The sequence below is a fragment of the Carcharhinus amblyrhynchos genome, unplaced genomic scaffold (genome assembly GCF_965287045.1).
Source record: "Carcharhinus amblyrhynchos unplaced genomic scaffold, sCarAmb.v2.hapA scaffold_757, whole genome shotgun sequence".
NCBI lineage: Eukaryota > Metazoa > Chordata > Chondrichthyes > Carcharhiniformes > Carcharhinidae > Carcharhinus > Carcharhinus amblyrhynchos.
The window spans coordinates 54999-74544 of NW_027650497.1; the positions used below are offsets into that span (position 1 = coordinate 54999).

A 19546-nucleotide genomic window follows, 5' to 3' on the forward strand; every position below is an offset into this window, starting at 1 on the left:
TGGGGGGATTTTCACAGTAACTTCATTGCAGTGTTAATGTAAGCCTATTTATAACACTAATAAATAAACTTTAAACTTACATTCTCTCTCAGAGTTACCCGAACAGGCGCCAGAGTGAGGATTTTCACAGTAACTTCATTGCAGTGTTAATGTAAGCCTATTTATAACACTAATAAACTAACTTTAAACTTAAATTTTCTCTCAGAGTTACCCAAACAGGCTCCGGAGTGGGGGGATTTTCACAGTAACTTCATTGCAGTGTTAATGTAAGCCTATTTATAACACTAATAAATAAACTTTAAACTTACATTCTCTCTCAGAGTTACCTGAACAGGCGCCAGAGTGAGGATTTTCACAGTAACTTCATTGCAGTGTTAATGTAAGCCGACTTATAACACTAATAAATAAACTTCAAACTTAAATTCTCTCTCAGAGTTACCCAAACAGGCCCTGGAGTGGGGATTTTCACAGTAACTTCATTGCAGTGTTAATATAAGCCTTACTTGTGTCTAATAAATAAATTTTAAACTTACATTCTCTCCCAGAGTTACCCGAACAGTTCCTAGAGTGAGGATTTTCACAGTAACTTCATTGCAGTGTTAATGTAAGCCTACTTATAACACTAATAAATAAACTTCAAACTTAAATTCTCCCTCAGAGTTACCCGAACAGTTCCTAGAGTGAGGGTTTTCACAGTAACTTCATTGCAGTGTTAATGTAAGCCTACTTATAACACTAATAAATAAACTTCAAACTTAAATTTTCTCTCAGAGTTACCCAAACAGGCTCTGGAGTGGGGGGATTTTCACAGTAACTTCATTGCAGTGTTAATGTAAGCCTACTTATAACACTAATAAATAAATTTTAAACTTAAATTCTCTCTCAGAGTTACCCAAACAGGCGCCAGAGTGAGGATTTTCACAGTAACTTCATTGCAGTGTTAATGTAAGCCTACTTATAACACTAATAAATGAACTTTAAACTTAAATTCTCTCTCAGAGTTACCCGAACAGGCTCTGGAATGAGGATTTTCACAGTAATTTCATTGCAGTGTTAATGTAAGCCTATTTATAACACTAATAAATAAACTTTAAACTTACATTCTCTCTCAGAGTTACCCAAACAGGCTCCGGAGTGGGGGGATTTTCACAGTAACTTCATTGCAGTGTTAATGTAAGCCTATTTATAACACTAATAAATAAACTTTAAACTTAAATTCTCTCTCAGAGTTACCCAAACAGGCTCTGGAGTGGGGATTTTCACAGTAACTTCATTGCAGTGTTAATGTAAGCCTACTTATAACACTAATAAATAAACTTTAAACTTACATTCTCTCTCAGAGTTACCCAAACAGGCTCCGGAGTGGGGGGATTTTCACAGTAACTTCATTGCAGTGTTAATGTAAGCCTACTTATAACACTAATAAATAAATTTTAAACTTACATTCTCTCCCAGAGTTACCCAAACAGGTGCCAGAGTGAGAATTTTCACAGTAACTTCATTGCAGTGTTAATGTAAGCCTACTTATAACACTAATAAATAAACTTCAAACTTAAATTCTCTCTCAGAGTTACCCAAACAGGCTCTGGAGTGGGGATTTTCACAGTAATTTCATTGCAGTGTTAATGTAAGCCTACTTATAACACTAATAAATAAACTTTAAACTTACATTCTCTCTCAGAGTTACCCAAACAGGCTCTGGAATGAGGATTTTCACAGTAATTTCATTGCAGTGTTAATGTAAGCCTACTTATAACACTAATAAATAAACTTTAAACTTACATTCTCTCTCAGAGTTACCCAAACAGGCTCTGGAGTGGGGATTTTCACAGTAATTTCATTGCAGTGTTAATGTAAGCCTACTTATAACACTAATAAATAAACTTTAAACTTACATTCTCTCTCAGAGTTACCCAAACAGGCTCTGGAATGAGGATTTTCACAGTAACTTCATTGCAGTGTTAATGTAAGCCTATTTATAACACTAATAAATAAACTTTAAACTTACATTCTCTCTCAGAGTTACCCGAACAGGCTCCGGAGTGGGGGGATTTTCACAGTAACTTCATTGCAGTAAGCCCACCTGTGACGCTCACTTTCACAAATAAAGTTTGAAGATGCTCCCTCTTGCCACCCCAGGGAGACGACGGTCCGCAGCCTGTGCGTTCCCGCGTTCCCGCAGCCTGCTGACGTCTTCTGGAAGTACTTGGACCTGGCCACCTTCGGCCTCCTGTACGCCCTCCCCCTGCTGGCCATCACCCTCATCTACACGGCGCTGGCCAAGAAGCTGTGGCTGGGGAACGGCGTGGGGGACATGACTGCCGAGCAGTGCGCGGCCCGGCGCCGCCGGAAGAGGAGGACCGTCAAGATGATGGTGCTGGTGGTGGCCGTCTTTGCCGTTTGCTGGTCGCCCCTCAACTGCTACGTGGTCCTCATCTCCAGCCAGCGGATCCCGAGCAGCAACGCCCTCTACTTTGCCCTCCACTGGCTCGCCACCAGCAGCGCCTGCTACAACCCCTTCATCTACTGCTGGCTCAATGACCGCTTCCGCGCCGAGCTCAGCGCCCTCCTGGGCAGGTGCCGCAGAGCCCGGAGCCCAGCGGGCACGGCGCCCGCCCCCAACAGGGTCACCAGGAGGGCCTGGACAGAGGATCGGAGCAGCTCCAGTCGCCGCCCGCCCAAGGCTGCGGCGAAATCGGAGTTGCCTGGGCTGGAAGAGGTAGGCCTAAGTACATCTTTCACGTTGTAGGTTCAAGCTCAAGATGTTTAAGATGTCAGTACATGTTTCGGACATAAGCACATAAAAATCCTCACGGTGCAGAAGGAGGCCATTCGGCCCATCGAGCCTGCAGTGCCAAGTATCCCGCCCATTCCCATAACCTGCACATCTTTGGACACTAAGGGACAATTTAGCATGGCCAATCCACCCAACCTGCACATCTTTGGACACTAAGGGGCAATTTAGCATGGCCAATCCACCTAACCTACACATCTTTGGACACTAAGGGGCAATTTAGCATGACCAATCCATCTAACCTACACATCTTTGGACACTAAGGGACAATTTAGCATGGCCAATCCACCCAACCTGCACATCTTTGGACACCAAGGGGCAATTTAGCATGACCAATCCACCTAACCTGCACATCTTTGGACACTAAGGGGCAATTTAGCATGGCCAATCCACCTAACCTACACATCTTTGGACACTAAGGGGCAATTTAGCATGGCCAATCCACCTAACCTGCACATCTTTGGACACTAAGGGACAATTTAGCATGGCCAATCCACCTAACCTACACATCTTTGGACACTAAGGGACAATTTAGCATGGCCATCCACCTAACCTTCTTACTTTTGGACACTAAGATCCAAGTTAGCATGGCCAATCCACCTAACTTGCACACCTTTGGACACAAAGGGGCAATTTAACATGGCCAAACCACCTAATCTACACATTTTTGGACACTGGCAATTTAGCATGGCCAATCCACCTAACCTGCGCATCTTTGGACACTAAGGGGCAATTTAGCATGGCCAATCCACCTAACCTGCACATCTTTGGACACTAAGGGGCAATTTAGCATGGCCAATCCACCTAACCTGCCCATCTTTGGACACTAAGGGGCAATTTAGCATGGCCAATCCACCTAACCCGCACATCTTTGGGCACTAAGGGGCAATTTAGCATGGCCAATCCACCTAACCGACACATCTTTGGACACTAAGGGGCAATTTAGCATGGCCAATCCACCTAACCCGCACATCTTTGGACGGTGGGAGAAACTGAGAGGAAACTCACGCAGACATGGGGAGAATGTGCAAACTCCACACAGACAGTGACCCAAGCCGGGAATCGAATCCAGGTCCCAGGCATTGTGAGGCAGCAGAGTTACCCACTGTGCCACCAGGACACCCAGGTTTTAGATGTTTAAGACCTAAGTATATGTTTGGGTGGCATAGTTGTTAGCACTGCGGCCTCACAACACCAGGGACCCGGGTTCGATTCTGGCCTGGGGTCACCGCAGTACTGAGGGAGCGCTGCAGTGCCAAGGCAGTGTGGCAGTGCTGAGGGAGCCCTGCAGTACTGAGGGAGGACAGTAGTGCCAAGGAGGCACTGCAATATTGAGGGAACCCTGAGTACCGAGGGAGTGCTGCAGTGCCCGGGGAGTGTGGCAGCGCTGAGGGACCCGTGTAGCACCGAGGGAGTGCTGCAGTGCCGAGGGAGCGTTGGAGCGCTGAGGGAACCACGTGGCATTGAGGGAGAGGTGCACTGCCAAGGGAGTGCTAGCCCGCTGAAGGGGCACTGCGACGCAGCACTGAGGGAGTGCCGCATTGCCGAGGGAGCGCTGCAGTGCAGTGCCAAGTGAGTTCAGATGGAGGGTGCCACACTGTCAAAGGTGCCTTCCTCTCGCTGATTGTTAATTGGGCGTTAGAGGAGCTGTAATGGTGGGGGGAGTGGGGGGGAGGAGGGGACATCATAATTGGTAAAAGGTGGTGAAATCAGATGGGCCGGAGGGCCTTTTTCTTGCAGAGTGACCCAATTATTTTTCCCTCACAGGCACATACCTCGAACCCTCACAACCTGTGCTGAACATGGGACAGGAGGAAGGGAAAGGAAGAGGGCGGATGTGGGTAACTCCTGGAATTAAAACCCCAAATTCTGGTAAATCCGCCTCAGACCACCGGATGATAAACGAAGAAAGGGTCGACACAAGATTTCAATGCCATCTTCCTGTCCGTGGCTAATATGAAGCAAAGCTTTGGTGTTTGCCTAATCTTTCCCCCCCACCCACCAGCCTTTATTGATACTTTATTTTGCGTAATTTGAGCCGTGTCCGACATCAGCTAAGTCCACCCCTCACTTGTAACAACGTTAAGGGGCTGTGGGTTTGACCAGAAAGGAAAGAACATGGGCTGGCACGCGTCGATTCAAAGTAACACGCACCAGGTTTTATTGAGAGGCTGCTCCCTGCAAGCAGCCAGAGCACGTGGCATCGTCGTCAAATCGCGTGACCAGCCCTCGAAGCAACCTGCCACGCTTCTTAGATATGTAGCACACAGTGCCCACCAGAGCAGGAGGGTGGCACAGTGGTTAGCACTGCTGCCTCACAGCGCCAGAGAGTTGGGTTGAATTCCTGGCTTGGGTCACTGCCCGTGTGGTCTCAACCTCAACGCAGCGAGGATACAGGAGTAGTTTTTATTCATTCCTGGGGCATGGGCATCGCTGGCGAGGCCAGCATTTATTGCCCATCCCCAGTTGCCCCTCGAGAAGGCGGTGGTGAGCTGCCTTCTTGAACCGCTGCAGTCCACGTGCCATGGTTTGGAATTCTCTGGAATTTGACCCAGCGACTGCGAAGGAACGGCCGATATATTTCCGTGATGGTGAGCGGCTTCCTTCTCTCTGTGCGGAGTTCGCACATTCTCCCCGTGTCTGCGTGGGTTTCCTCCGGGTGCTCCGGTTTCCTCCCACAGTCCGAAAGACGTGCTGGTTAGGGCGCATTGGCCGTGCTAAATTCTCCCTCAGTGTTACCCGAACAGGCGCCGGAGTGTGGCGACTAGGGGAATTTCACAGTAACTTCATTGCAGTGTTAATGTAAGAATCATAGAACTCTACAGTGCACAAAGAGGCCCTTCGGCCCATCGAGTCTGCACAATCCCACCCAGGTCCTATCCCCATATCCCTACATATTATACCCGCTAATCCCTCTAACCTAAGCATCCTAGTACACTAAGGGCAATTTTAGCATGACCAATCACCCTAACCCGCACATTTTTGGACTGCGGGACGAAACCGGAGTACCCAGAGGAAAACCCACGCAGACACGAGGAGAATGTGCAAACTCCATACAGACAGTGACCCGAGCCGGGAATCGAACCCAGGTCCCCGGAGCTGTGAAGCAGCAGTGCTAACCCACTGTGCTACCGTGCTGCCCCCTACTAAATGCACTTTCATCTTTGACATGATACATTGCTACCAGTAAATGCAATAGGGGCCACATTAGACTGACCATCTCAAATTGGTTGTTACTGTAGCTATGAGCACACTCAGAACTGTTCAGTAAGTGCTTCCCAATCATGCAATCGCACCTAATTTTATGTCCAATGATGTAATGCTCTCCCCTACTTCAACAGTCAATATACAAGTTTAAAGTTTATTTATTAAGTGTCACAAGTGGGCTTACATTAACACTGCAATGAAGTCACTGTGAAAATCCCCCTAGTCGCCGCACTCCCAGTGCCTGTTCGGGTAACACTGTTGGAGAATTTAGCACGGCCGATGCACCCCTAACCAGCACGTCTTTTGGAGTAAAAAAGTAGTCACAAGTAAGGCTTGCATTAACACTGCAATGAAGTTACTGCAAAATTCTCCTGGTCACCGCACCCTGACACCTGTTCGGGTCAACACGCCCTAACCAGCACATCTTTCAGACTGTGGGAGGAAACCGGAGCACGCGGAGGAAACCCACGCAGATGTGGGGAGAACGTGCAAAGTCCACATGGACAGTGAGCCACGCCAGGAATCGAACCCGGGGTCCCTGGCGCTGTGAGGCAGCAGCGCTAACCCACTGCGCCACCATGCCACCAACTGGAGTACCCAAGGAAATCCACGCAGACATGGGCAGAGAAGGTACAGACAGTGACCCACACCAGGAATCGAACCCGGGGTCCCTGGCGCTGTGAGGCAGCCGTGCTAACCCACTGCGCCACCGTGCTGCCCAATGGCGTCATACATTGCAAGATTGTTCTTATCAGCAACCTTGTAAATAGGGGGCCTTCTGAAACTGGTTAAAACCTCACTGGAACAAGGCTAGGACAGAATCATATACTCTGTTGGACTGTCGGAAACCCTCCATCAAAGAAACAGAGACAACACCATTTGAGAAGAGGTGAAACAGTAAGTGGTGACTTCGTCTGAAGCCCAGGATCAGTACAAATGAGGAAGTAAAAATTACCCAGGCCCCAAAAGTTACGGCGAAATTCTCCTAGTCACCTGTCTGGGTCAACGCGCTCTAACCAGCATGTCTTTCGGACTGTGGGAGGAAACCGGAGCACCCGGAGGAAACCCACGCAGACATGGGGAGAACATGCAAAGTCCACACAAACAGTGACCCACGCCGAGAATCACGAGCTTTTAAATGTGAAATATGTCTCAAGGCTATACGTAAATGTTTTTGAATTAAACTTGATATTTCTGATTTGATTTATTATTGTCATATGTATCGGGATACAGTGAAAAGTATTATTTCTTGTGCGCTATACAGACAAAGCATACTGTTCATAGAGTACATGGGGAGAAGGATTTGATTTATTATTGTCACATGTATTGGGATACAGTGAAAAGTATTGTTTCTTGCGCACTATACAGACAAAGCATACCGTTCATAGAGTACATAGGGGAGAAGGATTTGATTTGATTTATTATTGTCACATGTATTGGGATACAGTGAAAAGTATTGTTTCTTGCGCGCTATACAGACAAAGCATACCATTCATAGAGTACATAGGGGAGAAGGATTTGATTTATTATTGTCACATGTATTGGGATACAGTGAAAAGTATTGTTTCTTGTGATATAGACAAGCATACCATTCATAGAGAATACAGGGGAAAAGGATTTGATTTGATTTATTATTGTCACGTATATTGGGATACAGTGAAAAATATTATTTCTTGTGCGCTATACAGCCAAAGCATACTGTTCATAGAGTACATAGGGGAGAAGGATTTGATTTATTATTGTCACATGTATCGGGATACAGTGTAAAGTATTGTTCCTTGCGCGCTATACAGGCAAAGCATACCTTTCATAGACAAGAAAAGGAGAGGGTGCAGAATGTAGTGTTACAGTCATAGCTAGGGTGTAGAGAAAGATCAACTTAATGCGAGGTAGGTCCATTCAAAAGTCTGACGGCAGCAGGGAAGAAGCTGTTCTTGAGTCGGTCGGTACGTGACCTCAGACTTTTGTATCTTTTTCCCGATGGAAGAAGGTGGAAGAGAGAATGTCCGGCGTGTGTGGGGTCTTTGATTATGCCGGCTGCTTTTCCCTGAGGCAGCAGGAAGTGTAGACAGAGTCAATGGATGGGAGGCTGGTTTACGTGATGGATTAGGCTTCGCTCATGACCCTTGGTAGTTTCTTGTGGTCTTGTATTGAGCCGCACAAGGGGATCTTAGCTTGATGTATTTATACTGTGCTTTTTTGTTACATTTTGTATTTAAGATGGGGTTGCTTTAAGAGGCAGCGTTTTGTTACAAGAATTAAATTGTCTGCATAAATATTGAGCAAATGAGAAGAATGCAGGATAGTATCTGATCTTAGCTTGGAAAGTGGAGTTCAGAAATCTTTTTTCATTTAAAATCTCCTGGGATTTTATTCTCGGTGCACAGTCATGTGAGCATTTGATTAGGTTGAGCGACAGAGGCAGAGTCACGTGGTTAATGGGAGGAGCTGAGCTATTAGGAACAAAACAGTTTCTTTTTCATCTTAAAATACAAACAGTTGCTGCCTGAGCTGCCGGAAGACAGCAGTGTCTCTCCTTCTCTGTTCCTCCGACTCCAGAGACTTTGTCAAAGCTCTGAGCCTGACAACCTAAGTCAAAGCAATGTTGCTGACTAATTATAAAGAGGGTTTCATGCCTATAAGGGGAATGTTGCTTAATTGGAACTCCGAGCAATAAGTTAGCAGCTTAAAATTGTATCTCGTCATGTTGAGCTATTGTTCAATTGTTAAACGTTAAGCTAAGTCATTTGTTATAATTAGTCAGCGCTGTTAAATAAAGATGTTTTTGACAAAAGTCTCCTGGTTTGTCTTAGAATCGTACTTGGAGTAAAATATCTTACCCTCACACTAATGCCACAACTGAAAACAGTTGGGGACGCTTTCTGGATATGGAACGAACCTTGTGGTTTCTCTTTCTCAAACAGCTAGCTAACTAAAAGCTTATCTCAAAACCCACCAGATGTGTAGCAAGCAAATCCAGCACGTGATCAACAAGGACTCCATCCCATTCTCCCCATCTCTCCACATCAGTTACATCTTTTCTATCCTCCTTCGAAAATGGTTCTTCCAACACGACTCTCTTTTTCCTTAACCGAGGCTCCCTTCCTGTGGTTAACAGGGTTCCCAAATCAATTCGACCTATCTCCTGCACCCCCACCCTCGCCCCTTCCCCTCCCAGAACCAGGATAGGGTCCCCATTTGTCCTCACTTTTCACCCCACCAGCCTCGCCATTCGAAAGACCATCCTCGGCTGTTTCTTCACAGAATCCCTACTGTGCAGAGGAAGGCCACTCGGCCCATCAACCCTGCAAAAACAATCCCACCCTATCCCTGTAACCCCACATATTTACCCTGCTAATAGGCCTAATGTGAATTTTAGCATGGCCAATCCACCTAACCTGCACATCTTTGGACACTAAGGGACAATTTAGCATGGCCAATCCACCTAATCTATACATCTTTGGACACTAAGGGGCAATTTAGCATGGCCAACCCACCTAACCTGCACATCTTTGGACACTAAGAGGCAATTTAGCATGGCCAATCCACCTAACCCGCACATCTTTGGACTAAGGAGCAATTTAGCATGGCAAATCCACCTAATCTATACATCTTTGGACATTAAGGGGCAATTTAGCATGGCCAATCCACCCAACCGGCACATCTTTGGACACTAAGAAGCAATTTAGCATGGCCAATCCACCTAACCTACACATCTTTGGACACTAAGGGACAATTTAGCATGGCCAATCCACCTAACCTGCACATCTTTGGACACTAAGGGCAATTTAGCATGGCCAATCCACCTAACCTGCACATCTTTGGACACTAAGGGGCAATTTAGCATGGCCAATCCACCTAACCCGCACATCTTTGGACACTAAGGGGCAATTTAGCATGGCCAATCCACCTAACCCGCACATCTTTGGACACTAAGGGCAATTTAGCATGGCCAATCCACCTAACCTGCACATCTTTGGACACTAAGGAGCAATTTAGCATGGCCAATCCACCTAACCTGCACATCTTTGGACACTAAGGGACAATTTAGTATGGCCAATCCACCTAACCTGCACATCTTTGGACACTAAGGGGCAATTTAGCATGGCCAATCCACCAAACCTGCACATCTTTGGGCACTAAGGGCAATTTAGCATGGCCAATGCACCTAACCTATACCTCACAGAATCATACAATCCTACAGAGCAGAAGGAGGCCATTTGGCTCATCAAGCCTGCACCAACAACAATCCCCGCCAGGCCCTATCCCCATAACCCCATGCATTTATCATAGTTAGCCCCCTGAAACTAAGAAGCAATTTAGCACAGCCAATTCACCAACCTGCATATCCTTGGACTGTGGGAGGAAACCAGAGCACCCGGAGGAAACCCACACAGACACAGGGAGAACGTGCAGACTCTTCACAGGATAGTCACCCAGCTGGGAATCGAACTCTGGTGCTGGGAGGCAGCAGTGCTAACAACTGTGCCACTGTGCTGGTCTTTGGATACTGTGGGGCAATTTAGCACAGCCAATCCACCTAACCTGCACATCTTTGGACACTAAGGGGCAATTTAGCATGGCCAATCCATCTAATCTACACACCTTTGGACACTAAGGGTCAATTTAGCATGGCCAATCCACCTAACCTGCACATCTTTGGACACTAAGGGGCAATTTAGCATGGCCAATCCATCTAATCTACACACCTTTGGACACTAAGGGTCAATTTAGCATGGCCAATCCACCTAACCTGCACATCTTTGGACACTAAGGGTCAATTTAGCATGGCCAATCCACCTAACCTGCACATCTTTGGACACTAAGGGACAATTTAGCATGGCCAATCCATCTAATCTGCACACCTTTGGACACTAAGGGATAATTTAGCATGGCCAATCCACCTAACCTGCACATCTTTGGACACTAAGGGTCAATTTAGCATGGCCAATCCACCTAATCTACACACCTTTGGACACTAAGGGACAATTTAGCATGGCCAATCCACCTAACCTGCACATCTTTGGACACTAAGGGTCAATTTAGCATGGCCAATCCACCTAACCTGCACATCTTTGGACACTAAGGGTCAATTTAGCATGGCCAATCCACCTAACCTGCACATTTTTGGACACTAAGGGGCAATTTAGCATGGCCAATCCACCTAACCTGCACATCTTTGGACACTAAGGGTCAATTTAGCATGGCCAATCCACCTAATCTACACACCTTTGGACACTAAGGGACAATTTAGCATGGCCAATCCACCTAACCTGCACATCTTTGGACACTAAGGGTCAATTTAGCATGGCCAATCCACCTAACCTGCACATCTTTGGACACTAAGGGTCAATTTAGCATGGCCAATCCACCTAACCTGCACATTTTTGGACACTAAGGGGCAATTTAGCATGGCCAATCCACCTAACCTGCACATCTTTGGACACTAAGGGACAATTTAGCATGGCGAATCCATCTAATCTACACACCTTTGGACACTAAGGGACAATTTAGCATGGCCAATCCACCTAACCTGCACATCTTTGGACACTAAGGGTCAATTTAGCATGGCCAATCCACCTAACCTGCACATTTTTGGACACTAAGGGGCAATTTAGCATGGCCAATCCACCTAACCTGCACATCTTTGGACACTAAGGGACAATTTAGCATGGCGAATCCATCTAATCTACACACCTTTGGACACTAAGGGACAATTTAGCATGGCCAATCCACCTAACCTGCACATCTTTGGACACTAAGGGTCAATTTAGCATGGCCAATCCACCTAACCTGCACATCTTTGGACACTAAGGGACAATTTAGCATGGCCAATCCACCTAACCCGCACATCTTTGGACACTAAGGGTCAATTTAGCACGGCCAATCCACCTAACCTGTACATCTTTGGACACTAAGGGACAATTTAGCACGGCCAATATACCTAACCTGCACATCTTTGAACACTATGAGATAATTTAGCATGGCCAATCCACCTAACAGACCCATCTTTTGGACTGTGGGAGGAAACCGGAGCACCCGGAGGAAACCCACGCTGACACGGTGGTGGGGGGCGAGAACGTGCAGACTCCGTACAGACAGTGACCCGAGCCGGGAATCGAACCCCTGTCCCCTGGCGCCATGTGGCAGCAGTGCTAACCCGCTGCGCTACCCCTAGTGGATTGGGCTCCGTTCATGGCCTTTTGTCTTTGCTTGGACGGAACGGGAGCCCATACCGAGCTGCGATACATCCACGGAGGATCTGTAACAGTTGGCGAGGGTCGTAGCGGACAGGCTGGATTTCCTCCTGAGAAAGTAGAGGCGTTGGTGGACTTTCTGAACTGGAGTTTTTTTTCCCGTGGAGTTATTTACTGAGTGGTTTGAAAACCTGGCTTCAGACAAGACCACGTGTTTTGCGTTAGTGTTCCTGGATAGTTTCAATCAGCTAAAATTTGAGATTACCCAGGGCTTGAATCACAAACAATTTCAAAGAATTGCAGAGTGGACAATTTCAGCTTGTGCTTTGATTACGCCAATCAGTTGTCGGGGAATTAGACTCTTGGACCAGTTTCCACTAATACCCGTGCCCCCAGGTGATCTCCCTCACGACGCAAAAATTCGCGAGCGTCGATTTGCAATTTAATCCAATTTTAAAACCCGACCCTTCTGTACTTTCTCTCCACGCAAACAACTCACCGCTCCCACGATAAAATAACTCTTTCTGCTATCTGTCTCAAATTTCTAATACAACCCCCGTGTCCGTCAGAGATAAGAGCAGATTTAGGCTGTTACAGCATGGAAACAGGCCCTTTGGCCCAACTTGTCCATGTTGCCCTTTGTTTTTTTAAACCCCTAAGCTAATCCCAATTGCCCGCGTTTGGCCCATATCCCTCTACACCCATCGTACCCATGTAACTGTCTAAATGCTTTTTAAAAGACAAAATTGTACCCACCTCTACGACTGCCTCTGGCAGCTCGTTCCAGACACTCACCACCCTCTGTGTGAAAAAATTGCCCCCTCTGGACCCTTTTGTATCTCTCCCCTCTCACCTCAAACCTCTGCCCTCTAGTTTTAGACTCCCCTACCTTTGGGAAAAGATATTGACTATCTAGCTGATCTGTGCCCCTCATTATTTTATAGACCTCTATAAGATCATCCCTCAGCCTCCTACACTCCAGAGAAAAAAAGTCCCAGTCTATCCAGCCTCTCCTTATAACTCAATCCATCAAGTCCCGGTAGCATCCTAGTCTAGTTTTAGACTCCCCTACCTTTGGGAAAAGATATTGACTATCTCGCTGATCTGTGCCCCTCATTATTTTATAGACCTCTATAAGATCATCCCTCAGCCTCCTACACTCCAGAGAAAAAAAGTCCCAGTCTATCCAGCCTCTCCTTATAACTCAATCCATCAAGTCCCGGTAGCATCCTAGTCTAGTTTTAGACTCCCCTACCTTTGGGAAAAGATATTGACTATCTAGCTGATCTGTGCCCCTCATTATTTTATAGATCTCTATAAGATCACCCCTCAGTCTCCTACGCTCCAGAGAAAAAAGTCCCAGTCTATCCAACCTCTCCTTATAACTCAAACCATCAAGTCCCAGTAGCTTCTAATAAATCTTTTCCGCACTCTTTCTAGTTTAATAATATCCTTTCTATAATAGGGTGACCAGAACTGCACACAGTATTCCAAGTGTGGCCTTACCAATGTCTTGTACAACTTCAACAAGACATCCCAACTCCTGTATTCAATGTTCTGACCGATGAAACCAAGCATGCCGAATGCCTTCTTCACCACTCTGTCCACCTGTGACCCCACTTTCAAGGAGCTATGAACCTGTACCCCTAGATCTCTCTGTTCTGTAACTCTCCCCAACGCCCGACCATTAACTGAGTAAGTCCTGCCCTGGTTCAATCGACCAAAATGCATCACCTCGCATTTATCTAAATTAAACTGCATCTGCCATTCGTCAGCCCACTGGCCCAATTGATCAAGATCCCATTGCAATTGGAGATAACTTTCTTCACTGTCCACTGTGCCACCAATCTTGGTGTCATCTACAAACTTACTAACCATGCCCCCTATATTCACATCCAAATCATTAATATAAATGACAAATAACAGTGGGCCCAGCACTGATCCCTGAGGCACACCGCTGGTCACAGGCCTCCAGTTTGAAAAACAACTCTCTACCCTTTGGCTTCTGTCAAGAAGCCAATTTTGTATCCATTTCGATACCCCACCCTGGATCCCGTGAGATTTAACCTTATGCACCAACCTACCATTTGGCCCATTGCGTCTGCCTCGCATCATGGCTGATATTTCTCAACCCCAGTCTCCCACCTTTCCCCCTAACCTTTGAACCCTTCGCCAATGAAGAACCGACCTGTCACCGATCTTTTTTAGCCGCGGGTTAGAGACCCCATTCTGAACGATTTTGGGAGTCACCCCTTTAATTAAAGTGACATCCTTGTCTCCTTGTTCCCCCGCAAAGTACGTCCCCCAAACACGCCCTGTCCCCTTTGGGGCAAAGGTCAACCCGGAAGAGCAGGAAAAGTGCACAACTGACAGGCCATCAGCCGATGATGGCGACACGCGGTCGAGATTTGAGGCACTCCGGACCCCTCCCTCGTCCCATCACCGCCCTCCCCCCCTTCCCACTGTCAAAGCTCCACACAGTTTGACCTTGCTGGCTCGTGTTGCCAAGGCGACGCCATCTTCTCTGCCTCGTTCTCCCACAAAACCAGAAGACATAGGAGCAGAATTAGGCCATTCGGCCCATCGAGTCTGCTCCTTTGCTCGATAACCACTCATAAGTTTCTACATCCCATTCTCCCGCCTTTTCCCCATAACCTTTGACCTCCTCACCAATCAAGAACCTCTCTATCTCCGTCTTAAAGACACTCAGTGACCCGACCTCCTCTGCGGCGAAGAGTTCCACAGATTCCCCAACCTCTGGATGAAGAAATTCCTCCTCATCTCGATTCTAAATGGATTTCCCTTCATTCTGAGGCTGGGCCCTCGGATTCTAGTCTCTCCCACTACTGGAAACATCTTCCTCATGTCCCCTCTATCCAGGCCTCTCAGTATTCTGTGAGTTTCAATGAGGTTCTCCCCTCAATCCTTCCAAACTCCATCGAGGAACCTCAAACGCGCCTCGTACGACAAGCCTTTCAATCCAGGGGCCACTCCCGTCAACCCGTTCATTCCCAGGGCCGATTCTTGCGGGCTTGAACCAGCTCCCGGGCCCACCTTACTGAGCTCCGCCCTCCCTCGAACTCAGGGTCTTCTTCTGGAAGACCGGCCTTCGCTGGGTCTCCGCCTGGACCTCATCTTCAGTCGACTCTTCGCCGGAGGTTGGATCAAGTCTTCGGCGGGGTGAGGCCATCGTGTCTCTCTTCTTCTCCCCCACCCCACCTCCGAGCGTCATCTGGAAGGTTCTCTGGCTTCCAGCCAATGAGGTTACAAGGCCTGGGAAGGGGAGGGGATGCGGTGGGGGGGGATGCGGAGGGGGCATCGCGGCACCCTATGGGATTGCCATTTGCGAAAATGGAAGACAGCTGGTTCCCCGAGGCATCTATCCTCAGGCGTGCTGGGTTGACATAGCCTCCTTTCCAAACATGGCGGACTTCTGAAGATTGGGGAATGCACAAATATTGTCCTTATTTGGTCAGGGCTTAGCACCTCCAGTTCCTGAGGCCAGGGCAGGTCCAGACTTGTCCTGCATGCCACTGACCTGCCTCTTGGCCTGCCAGAATTCCCATCAGGCCTGCGGCGGAGGTTGTTGACCGCTGTTGAACTTACATTGTCCACTATTGCGTCGGGCCTAGTTGCTCAGGCTGTTGGCCATTTGGCGGGAAAGTCACCTCAACACCACGCTGCCCAACGCTGACCAAACCTCAGAGAGTCATAGAGCACAGATACAGGCCCTTCAGCCCAACTGATGTCCAGGTTAGGTGGATTGACCATGCTAAATTGTCCCTTAGTGTCCAAAGATGTGTAGGTTAGGTAGATTGGCCATGCTAAATTGCCCCTTAGTGTCCAAAGATGTGCAGATTAGGTGGATTGGCCATGCTAAATTGTCCCTTAGTGTCCAAAGATGTGCAGGTTAGGTGGATTGGCCATGCTAAATTGCCCCTTAGTGTCCAAAGATGTGCAGGTTAGGTGGATTGGCCATGCTAAATTGCCCCTTAGTGTCCAAAGATGTGCAGGTTAGGTGGATTGGCCATGCTAAAATGCCCCTTAGTGTCCAAAGATGTGTGGGTTAGGTGGATTGGCTATGCTAAATTGTCCCTTAGTGTCCAAAGATGTGTAGGTTAGGTGGATTGGCCATGCTAAATTGCCCCTTAGTGTCCAAAGGTGTGCAGATTAGGTGGATTGGCCATGCTAAATTGTCCCTTAGTGTCCAAAGATGTGCAGGTTAGGTGGATTGGCCATGCTAAATTGCCCCTTAGTGTCCAAAGATGTGCAGGTTAGGTGGATTGGCCATGCTAAATTGCCCCTTAGTGTCCAAAGATGTGCGGGTTAGGTGGATTGGCCATGCTAAATTGCCCCTTAGTGTCCAAAGATGTGCAGGTTAGGTGGATTGGCCATGCTAAATTGCCCCTTAGTGTCCAAAGATGTGCAGGTTAGGTGGATTGGCCATGCTAAATTGCCCCTTAGTGTCCAAAGATGTGTAGGTTAGGTGGATTGGCCATGCTAAATTGCCCCTTAGTGTCCAAAGATGTGTAGGTTAGGTGGATTGGCCATGCTAAATTGCCCCTTAGTGTCCAAAGATGTGTAGGTTAGGTGGATTGGCCATGCTAAATTGTCCCTTAGTGTCTAAACATGTGCAGGTTAGGCTTCGAGTTGCTTCATTCAGAGTGAATCCTAACGCGTTATAAGACTGCGGTTCGGCAAATTAGATTCCAATCTCAGCGATTTCCACCATCGCTGTGGCCCTTCCCCCAGATTCAGAGCTTTTCTGAGGAGCAAAATCGCTTCCAATTTGTGCTGATGGAACTCATTAATGCTCGTGTCTATCAAGCAGATCTCAGCCGGGGACCGTCTGCTTTCTCCCGACTCGCTGTGTAATCATGTACCAATCCCCTCACTCGCCATTAATTTCCTGCCACTTGTCAGGTTCCACGCATCAATCAGTAATGTGAACTCACCAGTGCTCATGAGATTAGTGTATCCACCCTGCATACACCCTGTTAGAAGTCTCTATGAGATTCCACCCCCACTCTGAACTCCAGGGAAAACAATCCTAACCGAGTCAATCTCTCCTCGTACATCAGTCCCCGGGATCAGCCTGGTAAACCTTGGCTGAACTCCCTCCAGAGCGAGGACATCCTTCCTCAAAAATGGAGACCAAAACTGCACACACAATACTCTAGGTGTGGCCTCACCAAGGCCCCTGTATCACTGCAACAACACATCCCTACTCCTGTACCCGAAACCTCTCACTGTGAACAAAGGACAAAAAAGAACAAAGAACAGCCTGGGAAACAGGCCCTTTGGCCCAACGAGCCCGCGCCGCCATTTTAACATTACCAGTCCCCCCCTCACCCATGGCCCTTCTCTATTGTTTTTATGGCCATCCACATTAAGGGAACCTAATTTAGGGACAATTTATTGCCTCCAATCAGCCTCAGAGCACATCTTTGGGGTGTGGGAGGAAACCGGAGCACCCGGAGAAAACCCACGCAAGCACGGGGAGAATGTGCAAACTCCCACAGACACCGGCCCAAATCCATGTGTCTGCACAGCAAACAGTGATAGTCACTGAGCTGTCGTCTTGCCCAGTATCTGGTCCCAGTTTAAGCGTACACTAACGACATGAAGCACTAGGCTACTCTCGAAACAACCAAGAGCAGCCCTAGTACGACTCATCGCGTATATGAAGGCTAACATATCGTTTGCTAACCGAATATTAGTGCGCGGATACAGCAGGTGGTAAAGAGGGAAAATTTAGCACGGCCAATCCACCTAACCTGCACATCTTTGGACACTAAGGGACAATTTAGCATGGCCAATCCACCTAACCTACACATCTTTGGACACTAAGGGGCAATTTAGCATGGCCAATCCACCTAACCTGCACATCTTTGGACACTCAGGGGCAATTTAGCATGGCCAATCCACCTAACCTACACATCTTTGGACACTAAGGGGCAATTTAGCATGGCCAATCCCCCTAACCTGCACATCTTTGGACACTAAGGGGCAATTTAGCATGGCCAATCCACCTAACCTGCACATCTTTGGACACTAAGGGACAATTTAGCATGGCCAATCCGCCTAACCTACACATCTTTGGACACTAAGGGACAATTTAGCATGGCCAATCCACCAAACCTGCACATCTTTGGACACTAAGGGACAATTTAGCATGGCCAATCCACCAAACCTGCACATCTTTGGACACTAAGGGACAATTTAGCATGGCCAATCCGCCTAACCTACACATCTTTGGACACTAAGGGACAATTTAGCATGGCCAATCCACCAAACCTGCACATCTTTGGACACTAAGGGACAATTTAGCATGGCCAATCCACCAAACCTGCACATGTTTGGACACTAAGGGACAATTTAGCATAGTCAATTCACCTAACCTACACATTTTTGGACACTAAGGGACAATTTTAGTATGGCCAATCCACCCAACCCGCACATCTTTGCCCCTTAGTGTCCAAAAATGTGTCAGTTAGGTGGATTGGCCATGCTAAATTGCCCTGTAGTATCCAAAGATATGCAGGTTAGGTGGATTGGCCATGCTAAATTGCCCCTTAGTGTCCAATGATGTGCAGGTTAGGGGGATTGGCCATGCTAAATTGCCCTTAGCGTCTAAAGATGTGCAGATTAGATGGATTGGCCATGCTAAATTGCCCTTTAGTGTCCAAAGATGTGCAGGTTAGATGGATTGGCCATGCTAAATTGTCCCTTAGTGTCCAAAGATGTGCAGGTTAGATGGATTGGCCGTGCTAAATTGGTCCTTATTGAAAGATGGGCACTGTATGTGGATTGGCCATGGGTACTGTGTGGGGTTATGGGGATCTGAAGGGGAGATAGTATCTGGGTCAGATACTCTGTCAGAGGGTCAGTGTCGGTGCGATGGGTCAAATGGCCTCTCCTGCAGTGTGGGGATTCTATAATTACACTGAACAAGGGGATGGGGTAAGTTCCATCCCAGAGTTGGCGCAGATGGGCCGGATATCTAATTGTACGATGCATCATTTTATGATCTTAAAGCAAATTAGAACTCATTTGCAAATATTGCAAACCCTGTAACTCGGGGATGATGGATTGCCAGGATGTGAATCCATTATTGACTGGTTAAATCAAATAATAAAACAGTGAGGAAACCAAGCCGCCTCCTCGGGAATAAAGTGATCGCAAGCCCAGAGCCTCACGTTCTGCTAATTGGTGTTGGGGGTTGAATCAAAAGGAGTTTTTATTACCAGTTAGATGTTAAAAAGGGTGAATCTCTATCCGAAGCAGTCGGGGGTTGCTCTGGGACATTGTTGATCGAGGCGTAACAAACTTTTCAATCCCACGCCCC

At 47.4% G+C, this 19546-nt stretch overlaps 1 protein-coding gene across 1 annotated transcript in view; it reads left to right on the plus strand.

The window, feature by feature from the left end:
* The window catches only part of LOC145340072 (G-protein coupled receptor 83-like), a gene marked incomplete at its 3' end in the record, with an annotated part of 30928 nt that extends 15550 nt beyond the window's left edge, over positions 1–15378 (plus strand). The window contains exons 4-6 of the mRNA XM_080184494.1: positions 2140–2719; positions 14495–14598; positions 15142–15378. Of these exons, the coding sequence (XP_080040620.1) occupies positions 2140–2719; positions 14495–14598; positions 15142–15378 (921 nt within the window). The remainder of the gene's footprint in view (positions 1–2139; positions 2720–14494; positions 14599–15141) is intronic.
* Between the last annotated feature and the right edge of the window lie 4168 nt (positions 15379–19546).